A 24668-nucleotide genomic window follows, 5' to 3' on the forward strand; every position below is an offset into this window, starting at 1 on the left:
TGAATGTCAGTTTGGATTCAGAAGTGGAAGGTCATGTGTTTCTGACTTGTTGAGCTTTTACTCAAGAGCGATTGACGTGGTACAGGAGAGAGATGGGTGGATTGTGTGTACTTAGACTTGGAGAAGGCCTTTGACAAGGTACCTCATAAGAGACTAATGTGGAAAGTAGAATATATAGGAGGACTGAAGGGGAAACTTCTGGAATGGATGAGAGACTTTTTGAGAGACAGACAAATGAGGACAGTAATAAAGGATAGGATGTCTGGATGGAGGGAAGTAACAAGTGGAGTCCCTCAAGGCTCAGTGTTGGCGCCAGTAATGTTCCTGATTTAAGTAAATGATATGGTAGATGGAGTGAATAGTTATGCAAGTCTGTTTGCTGATGATGTAAAGATCTTGTGGAAGGTAGAGGTTGAGGAGGATTGTAAAATACTGCAGGAGGATTTGGATAGGACACACGATTGGAGCCGGACATGGGAAATGAAATTTAATGTCAAGAAATGTAAAATATTGGAAATGGGTAAAAGTACCAGGAGGCCATCACTGAATTATTTGTTGGGTAATGAATCAATCACAAAAAGGAGAGAAGAGAAAGATTTGGGAGTGCTGGTCCAAGATAGTTTGTCACCAGAAAAGCACATTAACAAGATAGTTGGAGAGACTTATAAATTCTTGACTAACATAAGAGTAGCATTTCATTATATTGATGATGAAAAAATTGATAGTGGCCATGATCCACCCCAGGTTAGAATATGCAGTGGTAGTGTAGTCCCCACACAAAAAGAAAGATATAAACAAGATTGAGAGAATACAAAGAACAGCAGCCAAGATGGTCCCCAGTCTGGCAGACCTGTCATACAGAGAGAGGCTGGAAAAGTTGGATTTGCCTTCCTTAGAAGAAAGGAGAAAGAGGGAAGACATGATTGCAGTGTTCAGGACCATGGTGGGAGTAGATAAAATTGACAAAGAAGATCTGTTTGTATGGGATAAGAGAGCAAGAAGAGGACACGGAATGAAATTGAAAAAGTCAAGCTGCTTGAAGGATATCAAGAAATATAGCTTTCCGTACAAAAGTATAGACATATGGAATAGCCTGGACAGAGAGATCGTCCAGTCTAAAAACTTGAACGAGTTTAAAGCTAAATTTGACTTACTGAGAAACAGCGACGGAAACCCACGAGCATAGTACATTCCATGTATATCACAGTTAGGTATATTAGGTAAATACTTAATTATTTGGAATGACTTAGACAAAGAGGTGGTGCATGAGAAAAACATTCATGTGTGTAAAGGTAGACTTGATAAATGTGGATATGGAGACAGGACAACACGATCATTGCTCAATTCCTGTATACCACAAATAGGTAAATACAATTAGGTAAATATACACACACACACACACACACACAAACACACACACACACACACACACACACACACACACACACACACACACACACACACACACACACACACACACACACTCTGTAAATGAACTCACAAACAAGACATCGAAACTAGCTGACAAGGAGGGGTTCAGGAGTATTTGGATAAGGAGAGATGCAAGTGAGGAAGAGAGAGCTAAAATAGAGGAGCTGGTTAGGGAAGCCAAGCAAAAAAACAGCCAGAGAATAGATGAAGAGAAGACAGAATTCTCTTGGATAATTATGGATCAGAAATTGAATAAGTGGTGGTGATGGTGTGGGAGAAAGAATAAGGGAATAAAAAACAATGTAAAAAGATTGAAAGTTGCATATGCTAATGAAGATGGTTTGATCTCTGGAAGGCTAGAAATTAACGATTTCCTGATAGTAAATGAGCCTGATGCCATAGAGAAAGTAAGAGTAATATCAGATGTCCTAGTGAGTGATGAACAGGGTGACTTTAGGAGTGGCAGTGGATATGTGGACCAAATATTTGCAGCGAGACAGATAGTAGAGAAGGCTTGTGAGAAGGACTATAAGGTGTTTATGGCATTCATGAATCTGGAAAAAGCACATGACAAAGTGGACACAAAAGGATTATAGAAAGTATTGCACATGTACGGTGTAGAGGGTAAGCTGCTGGGTGCCATCAAGAGTTTTTATGATGGTAGTGAAGCATGTGTAAGGGTTAATGGGCATCTAAGTGAATGGTTCACAATCGGTGTGGCCGTGCGACAATGTTGTGTGATGTCCCCATGGTTGTTCAGTATATATATGGATGGTGTGATGAGAGAAATGAAAACACAAGTGATGGAGAGAGGGATGGCATTGGTGATGAATGGTGATGGATGGAATATCTCAAATTTGTTGTATGCTGATGATGCAGTACTGTTTGCAAGTACCCGACAAGAACTTGGTAAACTGGTGCAGAGTTTTGCTGATGTCTGTAATCGTCTTGCCTTGAGAGTAAATGTAGAAAAGAGTAAAGTGATGGTTATTGAGAGAGAAGGTGACTCCCAGTGCAATGTAACAGTGAATGAAGAGAGACTGGAATTGGTAAGAGAGTTCAAATACCTGGGTATAATGATAGAAAAGAGAGGAAAATGTGCAAAAGAAGTTGAAGGTAGAGTGACACAATTTAGAAAGGTAGCTGGTACGATGAAGGCCTTGATAAGAAACAGAGGCTTCAGTGTTGCAGCTGCACGAGGCTTACGTGAAGGAGTGTTAGTGCCAGCTTTAACATATGGATGTGAGACTAGGGTGTGGCATGAAAATGAAAAGTGATGAGTAAGAGCAATAGAGATGGGACTGCTGAGGAATGTATGTGATAGGATATGAAATAATGTGATTCGTGAAAGATGCAGAGTGAGGAAGTCGGTGGACACCAGAATCGAAGAGAATGTACTGAGATGGTATGGTCTTGTGGAGAGAATGGTTAACAACAATCAATCAATCAATCATTTCCTGTGGCACCCTCGGGGATGCATAGGGCCTCGATGAACTCACACCACCACATCCTATCTTGTGCTAACTCCTCAAGATCTCCCCAACACTCATCTCCAGCTTCCCGTCTCATTGTTCTCACCCACGTCTCTTTTGGCCTTCCTCTACCTCTCCTACCAAGTGCCACCCACCCTGGTGTACCTCGTACTATTCCCTGTCTCCTATACACATGTCCTAGCCACTTCCATCGTGAGAATCTAACATATTCATCGATCGGCTGCACTCCCGTTATTTCTCTAATTCTACTATTTGGTATCCTTTCCCACCACTTAACTCCTAATATTCTTCTAAGTGCTTTATTTTCAAACATCAAGAATTTATTTTCCATAGTCACTGTGCTGTACCAAGACTCGTGTCCATAAATTAAGATACTCCTAACCATTACCTTATAAAGTTTGATTTTTGTATGCACAGAGAAATTGTTATTATTCCAAATATTTTTAAGCATTCCCATTGCCTGATTAGCCTTCTTTAACCTTTCCTCGAATTCAAAGTTCAAAGAACCATCCTTGGCTAAGTAAGTACCTAAATATTTAAACCTATCAACTTGCTTTACAACCATACCTCCAATTACACATTCCTGTGCATTTTCCATATTCATATTGATTATTTCAGTTTTTCCACAATTAATAACCAAACCCACCTTGCGACCTTCACTCACCAAACAGTCCAACACTCTCTGCATCTCTTCTGGCCCATCACAAATCAAAACTATATCATCTGCATAATCTAAATCCAAAAGTTTCCTGTTCTCTCCCCAAAGTATACCTGCACCGGTTTCTGTTCCAACGTGTTTCATAATGTAATCAATGACCAATATAAATAGTAAAGGCGATAGAACACCACCTTGAATTACTCCGGACTTGACTTCAAACGAATCACTCAGACAACCATCAACCATCACTTTACAAAATGTGTCCTCATGCATGTTCATAATGACCCTCACAAACTCCTCTGGTATTCCATAATGTCTCATGATCTTCCCCATAGTCTCTCTCGAAACACTATCAAAAGCCTTTTCAAAATCAACAAAACAAAGACTTAACGGTACTCTCATTTCATTAACTTGCTGCATCAAATGCCTAACTATAAAGATCTGATCATTGCAACCACGTCCCTTTCTAAAACCAGCCTGTTCATCCCTCAGAATACCCTCAACCACCGGCTCCAACCTATTTAATAACACTCTACTGAAAACTTTCAAAGCTATCGGTGACAAAGAGATTCCCCTCCAATTACCACATTCACTCAGGTCTCCCTTCTTCGGAACTTTAACAATTACACCATTCTTCCAAACTGATGGTAGTAACCCTGTCACCCATATCTTATTGAATAGCTTGGTCAAGAACATTATTAATCTATCCCCCTCCACTTTAAACATTTCCGGAAATAAACCATCCTCCCCTGGTGCCTTATTATTCTTTAACTGTTTTACTGCTTTCTCCACTTCTGCAAGCCTCAACTCTCCTGTTTCTATATTTAAATCTTCCTGAGCAGATGGTATATCCTCTTCTGGTGGTATTGGTCTATTAAGAACTGTCTCAAAATGCTCTTTCCATCTATTTTTAATATCTCCATCTTTGGTCAATAAATTTCCTTCCCTGTCTCTAACTGGTATTTCCTTGCATTTACCTGCATTACCACTCAGTTCTCTAATCAATTCATATGCTATTCTTTGACTCTGTCCATCATTTTTGTTTATTAAGATTTCAGTCTCTGCAACCTTTTCATCCACACATCTTCTTTTATCTCTCCTAGCTAACCTTCTTACTTCTGAATTCAAACTCCAGTACGCAGCTCTTGCTAATTCAATCTCTCGTTCATCAACGCATTGCATCTCACTCCTCAATTTAGCCTCACCTCTCTTTTTTATCATATCCCACGTTTCCTCTGATATCCATTTCTTTCTTCTGAATCTATGTCTCCTTCCAATCATACATTCAGCAGTCTCATGCAAAACTTTGTTCACATCCTCCCACATCTCATCTACACTTCTCTCCCCTTCTTCCAACGTTTCCAACACCAAAAACCTATTTCTGCATTCTAATCTGAATTCCTCCTTTTCTTCTCCTTCCCTTCTAAGCTTAACAATATCGTATCTACCAACACCAGATTTTTCCTTCTTCTGATTTTTAAGTTTAAAACTTATTTTTGCAATGCTGAGTTGATGGTCACTACCAATATCCGCTCCCCGTTTAACATAAACATCTAGCAGAGAACTTCTATGCCTCCTACTGATAGATGTGATCAATCTGATTTTTATATTTTCCACACGGCGACACCCAAGTTGTCTTGTGTATATTGCAATGCTGAAAGAGTGTGCCCCCGATGACTAAGTCATTTGCTAGACAGAAGCTTCCAAACCTCACTCCGTTTTCACTCATCCTACTACCAACTCCCATCTTACCCATACATGCCTCAAATCCCTCATTTGAACAGCCCATTACTGCATTAAAGTCTCCAACGCAGATCAAAACATCATGTCTAGGTACCCTTCCTACTCCTTCTTGCAACTTTTCATAAAATGTGTCTTTCCTTTCATCGAGTGCATCATTAGTAGGTGCATAACACACAAACAGCCAAGGAGAAGGTGGAGAGATGTGGTGGATGAATGTGTGAGGAAGAGAGGTTTGGAAGTTGGTGAGGCTATGGAACTGACAAGAGATTGAGCTGGCTGGATGAATGTTGTGAGGAGAGGTGTGTGATCAGGGTTTTTGGCACCCCTTTTTAACATGGCAGTGTCTGGATTGACTCTGTCGGATATGATTATGTGAAGCCAGAGAACGTGGTGAATGTTTTCGGTGTATCCGATAGAGCCAGAATTCCGGGGGCTTGAATGATGATGAAAGGACATGTGTCCCATTGGATTGGGCAAATTTGGGCTGTCTGGACATTGCTACTCCTCACCCTGCCCTGGGGTGGGAAATTAGGTCCGGATAATGATGATGGTGATGAAAAGACCCAGATATTATGTGCTTTGTAGAGACCAAGTTAAGGGAAGATATTGATATCCAAATGGGAGATGGTAAATCTGAACTATGGAGAAGATACAGAAAAGGAAAAATGAGAGGAGGAGTGATGGTAGCAGTGATGAACAACATAAATGTGGATAATGTTGAACTGGGAGAAGTAGGGCTGAATTGATAAATATGGAACTAGATACCAGATGGAAAGGCAAGAGAGACATGGCAGTAGTATATGTTCCCCCTAAGACAAGGGCATGGAATGACGATGAACACCAGATGTTATCAGACATGGTTAGATACCTACAGAAAGTGGTTGAGAAAAGCAACATCATAATTCTGATGGGTAATTTTAATTATAAAGAGGTAAACTGGGAGGAATGGGACTCAGGAGGCAGTGAAGATTTGTGGGGCACACTCAATTCTTGTAAATCGCGGCAATTTGGGTCTGGACCACTACCGTGATTTACAAATTCCACGGTTTATAAATAATAACTTATGTGAAAAATGAATTTTGGTCTGGACTTTGGCCAACCACCCCCCACAGCACCCTATCTACACCTATCTAGGCACCATCAAACACAAACATACAAATTTAGGAATATTCAGTGCATGTATTTAATAGAAATAAGCAATGTTAAGGGATCTCACCTTAATCCTGTGACAATATTGCTTAAGTGAATGGAGTGGGGTGGTGTTGGGAAGAACTTAGAACCTCTCAGCATGAGGTGAGGGTGCTCCCTCATGCTGTTCTCCCTTCTCCAGCTCCTCTGCCTCCCTCAGGAAGCCCTCAAAGTCTGCCTCAGAGATGACAGATGCTACGTCATCCACATCCTCAGTGTGTGAAGGGCCAGGCTGTGGTTTAGGCTCAGCTTCTATCCTTACCTGGGCAAAATAGTGGGTGATGAATTCCTGATGTTTCTCATTAACTCTGCGGCATTAATATGCACACTTGCCACCAGGGACGGGTGGTGATTGGTTATTGGGTCGCGATTTTCAAATCGAATGCTGCAGTTTACGATTCTCCTTGGAAAATGCCCACTTCGGTGCCTAGATCCACGATTTTCGTGACTTAACAGCGAATTAAGGGTGCCGGCAGTCTGACAGCCACTTAGCCGTGATTTACAAATCCGTGATTTATAAACAAGTGATTTACGAGGATTGAGTGTATATTGTTAAATATGGCAGTGAATAATGTAATGACATATTATATAAAGCCAAGCAATCTCGCAGCCAAAGGTAAGCATCAGATTCTGTGAGGCCTTCGTACAGATACTGTACTGTACATACACCATGTCCCCTTGTGTAGACAGCACCCCACCAGGGTTGGACTAGGGTCTTTCTCCGTGGCTAAGTGCAGGGAAATATAAGGAGATTTGGTTCCTGAGTGGACGTCACAACTGTACACCCAGGGTGCACAGTGTCACGATGTGTAGGCACCTCATCAACGCACGTTCTCTAACATGTGGAAGTTAACCCATTCCATACCGGAGCCTTTGTAATCTTTTTGGACCCCAATGCCGTGGCTTTGGGAGGGTGTGTGACCCCCCAGTGCTGGCCATTTTCAATTTTTTTTTGTCTCCATGAATAGACCTGAAAAGTGGTTAAAATAAACCTAGTGATAGTAAAAGTGCTCACCTCAGCTGTTCTCTGCCTGAAAACGGATGTTGTGGTCCAGCACGCCCAGATTTGCGTCAGATGGCTACTTTCAGATACCATCAGTGGCTGATGTGGATAGATAGTCCATTTTGGTGTGGAGTGGGTGGATCCATGCAGTACTAATAGTATGGAAATGCAGCGTGGTTTACATAATGCAGCCACAGTTGAAACTATGATGATGGGAAGTTGGGGCTCCATGCTAATTTTACGTATTTTCACATGCACTTTTTTTCCTTTATAAACACCCGCATAGGTTACAATAAACACTCATATTGGGCACAGTCACATTAGTTATGGTAAATCACACATTTCTTACATTACTTATTGTACAATACCTGATTTCATGATATACTTCTGTTTACTTACATTTACTTATAGTACTTTCATTATATATACTATTTACGCATCACTGTCAGTTAGTTCGTCACTTGGAAGTTCTCCAACTTTGACTGGAAGTTGGGAGTAAGCACAATATCTTTTGCAGTGCAGCATGATCCAGATTTGTGTCAGATGGCTACTTTCAGATACCATCAGTGGCTGATGTGGATAGATTGTCCATTATAATGTGGAGTGAGTGGATGCATGTAGTACTTGTAGTATGAAAATGCAACCTGGTGTACTTTATGCGGCGACAGTCGAAACTATGATGATGAAAAGTTGGGGTTCCGTGCTAATTTAACATATTTTTACATTCACTTTTTTTTATATTATATTGATATAAGACACTTCTGTGTAAACACTTGCATAAGGCACAATAAACACTCATGCTGCACACAGTCACATTAGTTACAGTAAATCATATACTGTATTTCTTACACAAAACTGTGTCCATATATGTATGGACTCGGCATTTTGGGCCACTGTGAGTTAGTCCGTATATGTATGTACTCGGCATTTTAGACCACTTTATGTTTGTCAATACATATACGGACATGGCACAGAATTGGTTAAGCTTGGACTCTGCTGGAAAGGCATAATTCAAGAGTGAGAGTGGTAGAAGTGAGTTACATGAAGCCTTCGTTTCTCAGCCGATCGCTATTCGACAATTCGTTGTTTCAGCAGTTATAAATTTATACCCTTTTTTGTTTTTCGACATAGTTAGCCTGCCATTTTGGCAGTTCAGACTGCGCACCGCCAGACAGACCAGCTGAGCTGCCTCAGTCTCTTGCACTCTGCCCTGCTGAACGGTTGCCTCTTCATCCGTCTGCATTTCTATTTGGCCACAGGGAATACTACAGCATCACCATGACTCTACCCAACACTTCCTCTATTACCTTTGTCAAGCACAGTGTATGTGCTCACCAACCTGAGTGAGTGTTTTGCCATTGCATGGTTGGGTGACGATTGCGCCAATGATTAACAAACTTTTTTAACACACGATACTGTTTTGGCGCCAGTTTTCCATAATGCATATCTTAGTTTGCACTAGGTTAAGTAGGTTATAATCACTGGGGAGTCCTGGGGGTGAAGCCCCCCAGTTAGGTTTCAGGGTGTCCAATTAGGCTTCCACTGCTATTTATGTTTTAATTTGTATACATTTGAATTTGTTTGGTGTGGTAACGTCATGTCCAGTCAGCAGGATCGGCAATAAACATGCAATCGAAGGTATTCAGGTGGCTTTCTGCAAAATTGCTAAGTAGGTATATTAAGTTTGTTCTCCAATATTTTTTTTGATCGAAAATTAAATGTCAGTCATGTGAGATGTATGTAGTGCTAAAATAACATTCCTTTAGTCTGTAAGAAAACAGCTCAAATCCCTGTGTTATTTTCATTGATAATTACCAGTATTTTGTCCATCTTCATTATTTTTTGAATGACGAAGGTGGTCAGGAACCTAACCCCCCTATTTCTTAACAATCTTATGGGAAAAATCTGTTTGTTATTCAACCACTATTTATGGAAAGAAGAAAACATCCCTGTCAAATAGTGGGGGAGAAGTGTATTTGATAGTAGCATGTGGAGTTACATAGAGAGACAGACAAACCAAGAAGTGAAGGAGCATTGTGGTGTAGATGTTGATGTGATTGAGTGTTGGGAGAAATACTCTGAGATGGTTTGGTCATGTGGAGAAGATGGAAAATGAGTGACTGACAAGAAGAATGTATAGGTGAAGTGGAGAGGAGAAGGGGATAGGAAGACTGAGAATGAGATGGAGGGATAACGTGGAGAGATATATGAGAGAGAAGGGTGTGAGTAGGGGTGAAGGCTGCCCAGTTGCAGAGGATAGGGTGACAAGCAGGCAATTTGTTTGTGGCCGCCCTTTATGAGATTAAGGCATGTGGCTGTAGATAGGTAGTAAGCATTTGTATCTGCCAGTCAATCCTTTTAGGTGTTGCAAGAGCTGTCAAAAATGTTTAAAGATGTATGTAACCCAACAGTAACTGGAACTACATAGTGCATATAGTGCTAGTGTACAGTATTTACTTCTGATTGTCTTTCTTTAGGTCAGATTTACATATGACAAAGAAAGCGTGTACCAAAACTTGATGATGAACCTCTCAGTGCATTGAAGTTTTATCTCATTGTTATGTAATTATTCTTGAGGGTTGATGTAAAAAGTAAAGATAAATGAGTTTCCACTGTAGTAAGTTCTCTTAAATCGTAGTGCTAAGCCATGTTTGTTCATACAGTTCATATGTAAATTTAGTTTGATTGCAGACATTCTAACCAGCTTTCCTCCTTCCATTGTTCTCCTTCTGTTTGTACCTTGAACTGGACAGAAGTCTCGTAAAATAGAGCGTTCGCCATCAACATCTTCAGCAGATTCTCAGAGTAGCCCCCTCAAGGTACCAATACAGGTTTTTATATGCCTTATATACAATGTCTTCATTTTCTTTATTATTATTATTAGTAGTAGTAGTAGTAGTAGTGTTTGTTCATTTTGTAAATGTAGTTAATTTAAACCTTTGCTTTGGTATTTGTGATACAGTACCATATACAGTGCAAGTTTCAGCTTAGTACTATAGGCAGCATTATTTTATTATATGTATTTTTAATGTACCTTAATGCATTGTGTATAATATGCACATGGATATCTTATACTTTAGTATTTTATTTTTACCAGTGTCACTAATTTTGTTTGTTTTCTCCTCTCGTTAATCCTATGCAGAATGTATGTTTTGTTTTATTAATTGTGGTGTAAATTATTTGGTAGTAACTGACAGATAACTTAGTGTGGCATAGTATTTAAGAGTACTGTACTTATTACAAGCTTTGCATGGCTTAGTATATAAGAGAACTGTTCTTATTGCAAGCTTTGCAAATTAAGAATATACCGGTAATGTAGGAGATCAAGTATGTGACTAGGCTGTACAGTAGTTATTATGAATACTTAAGCATCCTGTGATACTTGGAAAAATGTACCTCGGACATCTTAATGGACGTGCATTGACTGAGGAAAGGGGGATTTTGTTATCTCACATTTTCCTCTGACTCATATAATTATAACACAACAAAGATTGCCAGGAAAGTAGGTCAGTCTCCTATTTATAAATTCAGTCTTCAAGCATTTTGTGCTGTTAAAGGTGTAATATGGGATTGCCATTTTAATTTTTTCCATAATCTTGCTCATCCACTGTTGGTGTATATTGCACTTCATAAACCCTCTTCCCATCTGTTAGCTATTCAGGTTCTTGATCATTTAATAATTCTATTGTGGTAAAGGATCATTTTAGAGAAAATTGAAGTTGTTGTAGTGTTTCATCACAGCTTATGGCTTATAAGTGGTCCCGTATTACACCAAAGTTGTTTCATATCAGTTTTTCATTTTCAGCAGCTGCCTCATTGTATTTTGTTAGTCCTTATTAATTGCTTGCTTATCTCTCTCCTACCTATCCTCTTTTGCAGTCTAGAAATATGACATGAAATCAATTGCATCTGCAGTACCTATACTTCTTGACTATTAATTTATAGAGTTAATTTTTTTGGTAATAATTTTCTCTATGGAACTTTTGTAATTATTTTCTGTTACTCTAGTAATAGTTTTCACTTTACATAGGACATGTGAGCACACACAGATGACCACCACAAAGAAGCTAGGTGGTCAGTGAGTGGTCCATCTTGGCATATTATAAATTGACAAGAAATGTTTGTACCTGTTTTGTATAGTTCTTGTGATTTACTTAGGAATCAACCCTAAAGATTCCACAAGAATTAAACTGGAGGGCAAGCACAAAGTACTGTAGGAACCAAGGTTTTACCTCCCTTGAGTTTGGCCTACCTTTACAACTCAAGTGCTACTTCTTCGGGTTGATTGGGGAATACCCCAGTCACATAAAAGCAACAGCGTCACACGGTACAAATGATCTTTCATGTGTTTGGGATGTGTTGGACTTCAATGTGATACATCGGACAGAAGGCCAATAAATCTGCCGTACAGCATAGGAGACGAATTATGCATACTTTTCTGATTCTGGACAATTAATACAGTACAGCACAGTAAATAGTTCAAAAAGTACTGTAGAATATAGTAATGAAGCTAAATATATTAGATAATGCAAAAATAGTACAGTTAAACAGTTGTTAATCTGAACCTTTTTCATTTATACAGCATTAGATTGAGTGTGATTGAATGAAGTTTCATAGATTTAAGGTGTCTGGTAAGAGCAAGTTCCAGTATAATGAAGGTTTACTTGTTCAGATTACCGTATTTCGCGGCATATAAGACGCACTTTTTTGTCTCAAAGTTACCTTAAAATATCCCCATGCGTCCTGCACGTTAGACTAAGGCAGGTTAGTTAGGCTTCACTGAGAAGAAACTCTTATAAAGATGATCATCTCAATGCATAGCAACCACAGGTATTTTCTACAGTATGCAGACTTGATTTTATTTTTAAAAATAATATACACTAGTGTGTATATGCAGCAGATTTAAGAAACACCCGAGATCAGAAACACAAAACTTTCGCGGGTTTGTTTACAGCTCAACTGGCTAACATCGTGAAGATATTTAGCGGTTTAGCAATTTAACAGTTTAGCATCCACACTATTCCAGCAAGCTAACGTACATGATCACTGGTGAACTGTCTGCTAACCCTCTGAAAGGCAATCATGACCACTTTGCTTGCCATCCATTCACTAACGAGCAAAGCAATCATACTGGAGAGATGCTGGCTAGTGAAACTGCCAAGTCATCAAAACATTTTCGTCACGTATGGAAATACAGTAACCCTAATTAGGTCAGTTACTTTTGTGACATTTTGTGAGTGTATATATGCAGCAGATATTAAAACACGCAAGTTCAAAAACACAAAGCATTCACGGTTTGTTTTCTGCTCAACTGGCCAATACCGTCAAGGGGTTTAGCGGTTTAGCAACTTAGCAGTTTAGTGTCTAGCGTACACCCTACTCTAGCAAGGTAACGTGCTCACTGGTGAACTGTCTGCTAACCTTCTGAAAGGCAATCATAACCACTTTGCTTGCCATCCATTCACTAACTAGGAAAGCAATCATGCTGGAGAGATGCTAGCTAGTGAAACTGCCAAGTCATCAAAACAGACTTTCGTCACGTATGGAAATTCAGTAACCCTAATTAGGTCAGTTACTTTTGTGACATTTTGTGAGTGTATATATGCAGCAGATATTAAAACATGCAAGTTCAAGAACACAAAGCATTCACGGGATTGTTTTCAGCTCAACTGTCCAATACCGTCAAGGGGTTTAGCGGTTTAGCAACTTAGCAGTTTAGTGTCTAGCGCACACCCTACTCTAGCAAGCTAACGAAGTTACAGCTTCACTTTTTCAGCCAAGTGAAGTACTTTAGCAATGTCTATGCAACTCAGGGCACACCCAATTACAGTATTTTGTTATGAAAATAGGATAAAATTCACTGAGTAGCATAACTGATGCAATATCTGAAATAGCAGTGCCTGACGGGCATTCATATCAGCGTCCGCCATTTCTGCTGTATTCTTAGCAGACGAAGCGATCAGAATGATTGACAACGTTCACTCTCTGCATCTCTGCTGCCTAAGCAAAGCTCTCATGATCGGCAATGGGGATCATTTAGGCCGTAACGTCCAAATTTGTTAGGTTAGGTTAAGTTAGGTTGTAAAATCGTTTGCCATTTTGGACGTTGCGGCCGAAACGACCAGAATCCTAAGGTGTAGGTGAGAGTTTGGTGTGGGTGTAGTTAAGGAAGTAGAAGTGGGAACAGTCAGGCTAGGGAACTGATAATCCACTTATTATAATCCCTTCAGCCCAGCAATGTATTTTATAGTGTAGTTTATTCATGCTCGCCATATGATTTTATTCAGTTCAGGAAACATGTACTGAGGAGGTTAATGTGGGCTGTATCAAATGCCCCAAGTCTGAATATCGCCTGTGCTCAGTTAAAACGATTGCCAAGTTAAAATCGTATGAAGTGTGGTATAAGCAATTCAATGGATGGTACTGAGGACCATTTACTGTATGAAAGTGACAGTGAAACAGTGATGATGACCATGGTGATGACTTCCAGTGATGCTTCAGGACTCGGGGGAAGTAGTGATGAATTCTCAGGATTTGAAGACGAGTGAAATTTTCACCATGTCAGTAATATGAAGTGAATATAGATTTTAGGTGAACGTGACAGATGCAACCATGGAAAATTTAGGATCATTGGTGCTGTGCACCTTTAGTCTTGCACTGACGATGTTTGGATGAATAAATTGTTTGAGATGTTTCATGTCCTCAAGTGATGATATTTATATTGAACAACCAAATACATTTTGATGTTTTTGGCATATAATAAAGCCACTGGGTACTCCAAAACGGACTGATGTAAATGTTTCAGAGGTGAGCGAATGTTGCATGTGGTGTGTACATGTGTGCGTGTGTGTGTGTGTACCATAGCGACTAGGAGGCAGCAGTGTTAAGACCAAAAATGGATGTTTTCACAGTACTCGAATGTTTTGAGATGGATGTCTGTTTTTAGCAAATTCTGGTAAGAGAAATATGCATTTTTAATTGTTGATGCTGCAAGGAAAACAGCTGACAGTAAGGGAGTGATACTGGGAGAAGAGGGTTGAGCCAGTTGTCTAGCGCTTAGGATGCAGCAGTGTTGCTAAGAGATAGTTTCACCATTCTCGACATGTTTTGAGATGAATGTCTGTTTTTAGTAAATTGTGATCAGTGAAGAACGTATTTTTAACTGTTGATGCTGCAAGGGAAACATCGCTGACAGTGAGGAAGTGATACTGAGAGGAAGGGGTAGAGACTGCTGTCTAGCGACTGGGAGGCAGCAGTGTTACTAAGGTGTAACAATGGATGTTTTCACCATAGTATGTTTTGAAATGAATGTTTATAGTAAATTATGATCAGTGAAGCATACATTTTTAATTGTTGATGCTGCAAGGCAAACATAGCTGACAGTGAAGGAGTGATACTGAGAGAAGAGAGTAAAAACAGCTGTCTATCCTGTTCCCAAGCAGCCTTGCTATATTGAACTTTGGTTGTAAAACATTGTAATTTGTGTATTTACAAGTGCTACCTTTTTATATTATTTGTGGAGGTAATTACAGGTTAGTTAGAGTGCATGATTAATGATGGCAGTCGTCTGATATTGTGCTTGAGTCAAGGCAGTGTGAGGAAATTCCGTAACAGGTGTGGAATATGACGGGGTTCTTTTAGGATAAATGAACTGATGTGAACATTCATTGTATTTTATGTTTTCGTCAGTGAATGAGAGAATAGAGTTTATTGACTTCATTTGTGGTTTTAAATTCATAAAATATTAAAAACAGTGTTTATATCAGTTTACTGATACATATTTATCAACAAAGTTGAGATGGCCTCGTGGTGTGAAGTCACATTTTGTTAAGACGGGGTTTTGTTTTCTCTTTTCCTGTATCATTCTTTGTACATAAAAGAAGAAACTAAAGGATGATGAGCAGTACTGAATAGATTCTGAAAGGTGAGTGTTGTATCTAAGTGATAGTGGCTCATATCAGTCACGTTTTGTCAAGAAGGGGCATTGTTTTCTTTTCCTGTACCATTCTTTGTATATAAAAAAAGAAACCAAAGGCTGATGATCAGTAATTAATAGATTCTGAAAGGTGAGTGTGTATCTGTGTGGTAATGGCTCTTATCAAGAAACCTTACTGCAGTCTTGGTTGGGGCAAACTTTTTTTTCACAGAACTGCCCTGCCAGAATTAGGGTGCGTCTTTCACAATGCTGCGTCTTACATGCCTCGAAATACGGTAATTTGTATGTAAGAATACTAAAACTTTATTAAAATCCTAAGAATCATCATTATTTGTTAACCCACTACCTTACAGGACAGAACCATGACTTACACATCTCCTATTAACCCCTTAACCGCGGGGCATCACTTTTGTGACGCTCGGGCGCAATGGATCCTACCGTGGGATGTCACTTTTGTGATTCTGTGTTATTTTGAATTCTCCCGGGCTTTCAAGTGGTGACTTGTATTATCTGTCAGTACTGCCAGTGTCCAACAATAGTCAGTGCTGCTAATGTCATGTGTACTCCTGTCCATTGTTGACAATTTAGCCATTTTTCCTCATTCTTGACTCTCCTCCCTACCTCCCCTCCATTACCCTCTCCTCTCGCCTGCCGGGCCGTGCCGCGTTACACAAATCTTGCCCGGATTTCTCCACTGATTTCAGCCATTGAAATGAGTCCTATGCCCTATTCTTATACAAAATAATATATAAAAAAAAAGAAAAAAGGTAATTTATAGTGCTGTACACCTGGAATTGACTAATTATCACCTGGCAACACCCCACGTGCACTCGTTCACTAATTTTCCCTGCTTATTTCCCCTTGAAATATGCCGTATAATCTATTCTCATAATAAAAATATATAAAAGAAAGGAAGGGAGAAGCCTAAGTGATATTTATATTCACCTGGAACTACCTAATTTATTATGTATTGCCTAGATTTCCTGCCAGTCATTTCATACCTGTCACCACATTGACTTTGTCAACCCTTGCCTGCCCATATACACCACGTCATTCAGTTTAGGGTCGTCTTTCGAGGTGAAACCATGTCGGACTTGCGCCCCTCCATTTCCGCCGCTTCTGTGCCCATTGCAAAGGGCCCTGTGACCTCTACCCCTGCTAAACCTCATGTGGGAAGGGGTAAAGGACTAAGTGACTCTGCTGTGGAACGTGAACTGGCTGATGGATAGTGACTTTGATCCTTCGGGTGAATCGTGTGATGAGCTTGGGGAGGAAATGGTGACAGAAACTGCCAGTACAAGTGCTTCAGTGTCCCAAGTTCATTCTGGCTCCAAGGGAAAGGAGCCCTTGGTGCAGCAAGGGAAGGAATTTGGGAAGGGAGTGAAGAGTAGGCGGGTTAGCCCCGGAACAATGGCCCTGCGTGACCCAGCCTGCCTTGAGTCCCGAGGTGAATCACCTCCCCGCTCTTCTAGCCTCACTTCATCAATATCTTCCACCTCTTCAGCAGAAATTTCTCCTGAGTCTTCATCATCGGAGTCTCCACCAGCACCTACAGTGAAGGCAGGCCGTAGGGGACGAGGTAAATCCCTTACTCGTCCTGAAAGTAGAGTAGCTTCTAGAGTAAGGGCTGCTAGTGCTACATGGCAACCCTGGGTCAGTCGGAGTGACCTTGAAACAGCCCAGTCTGCCTCACAGCCACCCTCACCCAGCCTACTGTACTACTGTCCACCACCATGAGAGGTAACCCTGGATGCATTTGTGTGGACGGAAGGTTCTGATTTCATCCCAGAACAACTCCATTTCAACGAGAGTTCCTCTGGGATACAGCCTGCCTTCACTCTTGATGAGGATGCTGAGGTGTGTGGACTACCTTTTGGCCTTCCTTGATGACGAAGTCATGCAGCACATATGTGATGAGACCAACAGGTACAAGTCACAATGTGCTGCAAGTGGTGCAGGTGCGGCGAAAATGCAACAGTGGACCGTGCTTGGAGTGCAGGAACCGTATGTGTTCTTCGCCCTCATGCTTCTTATGCCCCATTTTATGCTTCTCATGCCCCATTCAAGGAAACATGAGTTGGATTATTACTGGTCTATGGACCCCTTACTACCCTCACCCACCTTCAATAAGTACAGGTACATGGCCAGAGATCACTTCCGTAACATCATGAGAAGCCTGCACTTCACCAACAATGATGTACCTTCGCAGACTGACCCACTCTGGAAGATCTGGGAGATTCTTCCACGCATTTCAGAAGGTTGTCATAGACGAATCCTTGGTTCTGTTCAGAGGACGTTTGAGGTTCGTACAGTACATTCCAAGCAAACGTCATCGGTTTGGAATCAAGTTCTTTGTACTGTGCAGCTGTAAGACGGGGTACATCCTTGACTTTGTCATCTGTTCAGCCAGCACTGTCGATCTGGACAAAACACACCCCCTTGGCTTCTCAGGCTGTGTAGTGATAGTGCTGCTTGAAAGATGTTTTGGTGGGAATCATGTGCTGTATACTGACAACTATTATACAGCACTGAAACTTGCTAAATACTTTTCAGAGCACGGCATCAGCTCCTGCGGCACTGTCAAGAGTAATCGTGCCAACTTCCCATAATTCCCCGAGGCAGGAAATTCGCAGCGAGGAGACGTGCACCTATGCAAGTCTGAGAAGATGCTGGCAATACTGTGGCATGACAAAAGGATTGTGCACATGCTCACCACTGTACACAAGGGGGAACTGAAAGACAGTGGGAAGGTCGACTGTAGGACAGGCGAACCTGTGATGAAACCTGATGCTGTCATCGATTACAATTTCAACATGCGGCTGATGGACAAGTCCGACATGATGATTGGAGAGATTGACTGCCTCAGGAAGAATACTAGGTGGTACAGGAAAGGTTTCTGCATCTCATTGACATGACAATGCTGAACGCCTCCATCCTGTACAAGATGAAGGTAAAGCCACCCAAGTCCTTCTCCCTGAGGTTGTTCGCCAGGACTTGTGTTCAGCAGCTGCTTGAGAGGTATGGTAGGGTGACAGCAACAGCTCCTAGGTGCCATTCTGTTATACTTCCTGACAGACTTCAGCAGAGGGCGTACATGGATCGGCACAGACTGGTGCAATTGCCTGCCACAACGAAGAGGAAGGCTGCGATCCGCAAGTGCCAGGTGTGTTCACATACCACCAGACGCACACCTGAGCACAAACGCACCTCTTGGCAGTGTGCTGAGTGCCAGGCTCCCCTCTGCGTAACCTGCTTTTTTGATTACCACAGCCTGAAGCATTTCTAAAACAGTGCAAGTGGAAATGTAAATAATGTGTAAATAGCAAATGAAAGCAATGGATGTAAATATGATTGAACAGTGGAATATAGTATTATAAGTTACTGCAAGTGACAGTGCATAACATAGTGTAAATACAGTAGAAGTGTAAATAATGTAAATATGATAGAAAATGTAAATAGAAATGTAAATAATTAGTAATATAAGAGTATGAGTACAGATACTTGGAGTAATGACAGTGAAAGTGAAAGCTTCGTTCTCTACGTAGTTTACTGCACGAGGAAGTGAATGCCTGGAGTGAAAATAAACTACTGTTACTGAAGGAAACTTATGGATAAATACTGTAGATATATATATAAGTGTAATAAAGTACTAGGAATATAAAGTGTGAGTGTGTTTATGAATAATAAATGACAGAATACCAGCGGAGATCGAGCACGGGTGGGAAGCTGGTATGCGCTTGTAATTTACATTGCTTTCACAGTGTTTTTTGCGGGGGAGTATGGATTCCAAACTGCTTGAAAATCATAGAATAGTGTTTCTAGTGATAATATCAGGCTGTGGTAATCATATTACGGGGTGTCGGGAAGTGTAAAGTGGAGACTTCGTTACCCAACTTCAGAAGTCTCCACAAGTCCTACGGTAGTTGACAAAGGCTCAACAAACATCCCAGGAGAAAGCTGAAGGTATGTGCCATGTGCATTTGTAATTACTGTTTAAAATTCTAGGACTAATAACTGATTTTTGGCAAATATTTTTAAAAAGTCAGTTGGAGCGCAATTATCCCCGTGGGATGTTCAGGGACCGCTTCCGACATCCCTGCGGTTAAGAGGTGAAAGATCTCAAAGAGGCAGTGTTTTCCAAAACCCTTCTTGGGATATCCATTTGTCAGAAACTGTACATCAGAGAAAATCATCATTGTTACTTCATTCTTATTACAGTATGTTTATGCACATTAGTTTGAGCACAAAGTAGTTTTCACAAGACCAATATCCTTTTAGTGCAACATGTCCCCCACACCTCAGCCACTTACCACATGCATCACATATATGCCGTAGATGAACTGTGATTTCATTTGAAATTTCTGGAGCAATCTAGCTGATGTATCCAGTTGATGTTGGCCATGAAGATATGAAACTGTAGGCCATAGGCCTTTGTAACAATGTTAAGAATAAAAATATGACAAATAAGATTAACAGAATTTTCAAGAACAAATTGTATACCATGCTTTGAAGAATTGTAATCATGCATTTTATTTTGAGGTCATTCAGTAGATACAGTATATATATACAGAGACATGGACGTAAACAAATGTAAAAGAGTACTCTTAGTTATTTGCTTCTGATCAGATGTTTATCAGATTTTGAGCTTCTGTCTTTTTCTTCAGGGTGATACCCCCAACAACATAGTGGTACATGAAGAGGGCAACTCAGAAGCCATTCTATTCTCCTTCAAATCTAAGGCATTCTTTGGCAAGAAGAAGGCAACAGTGAAGGTAGAAGATAGTGAGTGGTCAGACAAATTTTCCCTGGATGTGGTGGGCAGCTCTGGCTCCATCATCTGCAAAGGACATGACAGAAATTATCAGGTGGGTAGAGTGGCACTCCTTTAGTATGATCTTCCATGAATACTTCTTATCTGGTTGATGAGACATTTACTCTATTTCCTGTTGAAATGTATTTTTTGTGACTGCCCCTGTTTAGCACCTTGTAATATACAGTATTCCCATAACTGTAATTGTCCTGTTTAATACTGTAGTAGGGATCATCATCATCATCAGTCATTACAAGTACACTGCTGAACAAAGGCCTCCCCCAACCTTGTCCAAGAATTTCTTGACTGAGCCAATCATTGCCACATTTTCCTTGCAAATTTCTCTGTCTCATCTCTCCACCTCCAGTCTGGCCTTTTTCTGCTACGCCTACAATCTCTTGATGTCCAGTCAGTTAGCCTCTTGCTCCATCAGTTATCCTTTATTCTTGCTACATGACATGCCCACCTCCACTTCTGTAGTTGGGATACTCTATTATTATTGTGGGTTCTGACTGCTGTGTGTATCATTAGAGGCTGTGAGTAGCATATGCAGCATCTGTGTGTAGCATACGAAGGTATTTATTAGCAAATGTGTGTAGCATCTCTATGTAGGCTTCAGGTCACGAGGGAGGGGAAAAAAATATAGCAAAAATTGCAATTTACTAGAAAATTTCGTTCTATCTACGGTTTTCTAACGGAATCTTGATAAAGTGGAAAATGTGATATAACAGAATCGGGTTGGCTCTAATGTTTCATTTTATCAAGCTTCTATTATATATATATATATATATATATATATATATATTTTAAATATATATATATATATATATATATATATATATATATATATATATATATATATATATATATATATATATATAGATAGATAGATCTACCTATCTAGGTATCTATCTATCTATATATCTATCTATCTATATATATATATATATATATATATATATATATATTCTATACACACACACTACAAGATGGATACCAAGCTTAAGAGACCTAGGCTACGAAGAAAGACTAAATAAACTGAATCTACCAACACTACAGGAGAGAAGGAAAAAAGGTGACATGATAATGCTATATAAGTGTATATCAGGAAAGGAGAAAATAGACATAAATGATTACTTAACATATGGAGAAGCATCAGCAAGAGGACACAGCAAAAAACTGCACATGAAGAGAGGTGATAAAGACGTAATAAAATTCAGTTTCCCAAACAGAGCAATTGATAAATGGAATGCACTACCGAATGAAATAGTGTGTGCCAAAACAATTCACAAATTAAGGATATGTATGATAAATATGGTTTAAGACATGGGACAGTACGAGCTTGACTCATTCCTGTAAAGATACAATTAGGTAAGAACAGACACACACACACAGAGGGATTCAATCGAGATGGATGTGCGACATCGCCGCTCTGTACTGAACCAACACGGCCAGTGGCATTACCTAAATTAGTATCTTTGTATGAGTGAAGCTCTGTACCAGGTTAGACTAAATGATTTTTCATTATTAAAAGGAAAAAAATAATAAGTTTAAACAAGACTTGATCAAACAGGGAAGTGAACCAAGACGAAAGAATACGCTGAGTCATCTGAGGTTTGTTTAGACTACAACAACACGGGGATTATAAGTACATACTCTGCACTTTTAGTATTGCAAAATGGATACATACTTTAGTAAAGCAAATTTGGAAAAGAAAGGGGATAAAGGTAAAAAACAAAATGATGATTTCTACCGAGAACTGGTTGAAGTGGAGACTCACAATAGACTGGTTGAACGTGTAAACAAACTAGAAATGGCTTTCAAAAATAAAATTGATGAAATAAAGAAGCAGATGCACTTGCAAAAGGAAGAAATAGAAAAACTAGGAAGGGAGGCCAATAAGAAAGACACAACCATCAGTGAACTAACACTGGAATTGAGTACACTTAGGAAGAAAATGAGTGAAATGGCAAGTACAGTAGTCAATCATGAGAGTGTTATGGAAGAGTTCAAAAATGACACAGAGACAATTAGGCAAGTAACCAGTTTTATTGACCAGAGCAGTGATATTGAGGAGAAGATAACACAGGTGAATGAAGCTGTGCAAAGCTACAGAAATGATATGGAAACCACGTATGCTGAAATGGTGAAAGTAAAGAAAGACTTAAAAACAAGGGTGGAGGAAAAAAGCATTAAAAAGGAAGTGAAAAGAATAATCCAAAACAATCCAAAGTTAGTCAGAGATTCAGTAGATATAAACAAATCTATAGTTATCACTGGTATAGAAGAGGAAGAAGTAAAAAACAAGATCACAAGAGACAAAAAGGAGATGGCAAATATAATGAGCTTACTGAAAGAAGTATCAGAGGAAATCTGTAGTAAAGACATAGAGGAACACAAAAGGTTAGGGAAATATGAGAAAAGCAAGACAAGACCTCTAACGGTGACTTTCCAGAGTGTAAACACTGTGGAAGAGATACAAAAAAATGCAAAGAATCTTATGGAAAATGAGGAGTTCAAAAATGTATGGATAAAAAGATGCCTAACACAAGAATAACTGGAATTACTGAAAGAGAAAAGGGAGGAAGCAAAAACAAAAAATGAGGGAAGATCACAAGAGGAGAAGAAGAAATTTTTTTTTACAAAGTAATAGGATTGCATTACGAAAGTGGTACACAAACAGGATGGAATAAAAAGGAGGAAGGTAGTAGAACCATGTCATGACAAGTATATAAACAAGATGATAAAGTTGATGTACTCAAATATGGATGGAATGGTATCTAAATTACTAGAGATAAATGATTATGTCAGAGAAAATGAACCACAAATAATATGCCTGTGGTAGGTCTCCATATTATAATTGCAAATCATACACTAGATAGATAGATAAATAGATAGGTAGAGAGACAGATAGAAGCAGGAAGTCAAATGATGAGAAGGTGTTGTGTTTGCGAGAAGCGAGCAGCGCTAAACGCTTACACGGAGGAAAGCTGACGACAGCGGCCAGTAAGGAGATGATTCAGTTAGCTGTCAGCAGTCCTCTCGTGAGAAAGTTCTGTTACCATGAGGAAGATACGTGACACACACACCCTACTACACGAGATGTGAGGAAAGAGAGTTTAGAAGGAGACAAGCGACCCTATAGAGAGGTCGAGACGGAGATTAGCTTTAGAACAGAGAGAGAGAGAGAGAGATAGCGAGACAGGGAGGTAGCTACCCAGGACTTATACTATTATACCTGTTTAATATTTCCAAGACAAATAAAAATAGTCCCATGCTATTCTTTACCTCTCCCGTCACTACATGACATCTGGTGGGGAAACTACTACAAGATATAAAAGCCGCTCGACCACAAGTCTAAAATATACTTCTCTACAATTAACTACAAAGTCTTTATGACATTTGGTAGCAGCGAACGTATACGAACCTCGTCTACGAATCAACATTAAATTCCTACAAAATATCAAGATTGACAACAACCAACAATATCAGCTCCTGCCCCCTCCGTCTCCCAGATCATTACGCTGATGCAGAGGTCAAGAGATCACTCGACGCCTTGCAAGTAGCTTAACGACAAACCAGCAAATCTGCGGACATCGTCTCCGAATTAAAAGCAAATTTCTACAAAAGCAACCGAGACTACAAGGTTAGCTTCAGTTCTACAAAGTCTACAGCCATCTACAATCAACTACAATTAACAACTCTACGTCGTCTGTATAATCTTCTACACGCACCTACAAGTAGCGGCAGTCTTCATCCCACAACGAATAAATCACTAGAGAAAAGGACAGAGAAAACTTCCACATAGAATAAAGGGAACAAACAAACGAAGAGTGAGACACGATTTACAACTCATCTTACTCACTCGTCTTCACTCCAAGTTACTCATCGCTACTCATTCACTCACCACAGCTACCAGTGTGGGAAGTTGAGGTCATCATGCGTGCTTGCTGAACAGACGCCACGTCAGTCAACACACCACCTGCACCACCACTCACACCATTTCCCACCACGGTAAAAATTAGTAAGTTACATAGTTACTTCATTTATACAATACACAGTGATAGACAATAAGCTTCTGCACAAACATATAAAACGTGCTGTATAGTTACAGTTTAAATACACATACTTACTTCAGTTATCTGCATAACTCAAACACTAAATAATCACCAACAATAAATATTCTACACTGTATATATTCATTCATTTATTATAACATTTATTTACTACCAACGAGTGTTACCATTCATACCTACATAAAATACGTGTTTCATACATACAACTATACATTATTATATCTACAAGCGATAAAGAAAATATACCATCACAGTTACTCAGTGAGCAATTAAAAGAACTGTATTAAACATTTATTAATTAAAGCTACCTAGTGGAAACATACAAATTAA

The 24668-nt window shown here is 39.8% G+C and overlaps 1 protein-coding gene across 1 annotated transcript in view; it reads left to right on the forward strand.

The window, feature by feature from the left end:
- The window catches only part of Vps13 (vacuolar protein sorting 13C), a 1164731-nt gene that overhangs the window by 843624 nt on the left and 296439 nt on the right, over nt 1–24668 (forward strand). The window contains exons 57-58 of the mRNA XM_080277871.1: nt 10270–10335; nt 20117–20317. Coding sequence (XP_080133997.1) covers nt 10270–10335; nt 20117–20317 — 267 coding nt within the window. The remainder of the gene's footprint in view (nt 1–10269; nt 10336–20116; nt 20318–24668) is intronic.

Source organism: Coenobita brevimanus, chromosome 71 (genome assembly GCF_032717465.1).
Source record: "Coenobita brevimanus isolate Jiangsu-jjx chromosome 71, ASM3271746v2, whole genome shotgun sequence".
Lineage (NCBI taxonomy): Eukaryota > Metazoa > Arthropoda > Malacostraca > Decapoda > Coenobitidae > Coenobita > Coenobita brevimanus.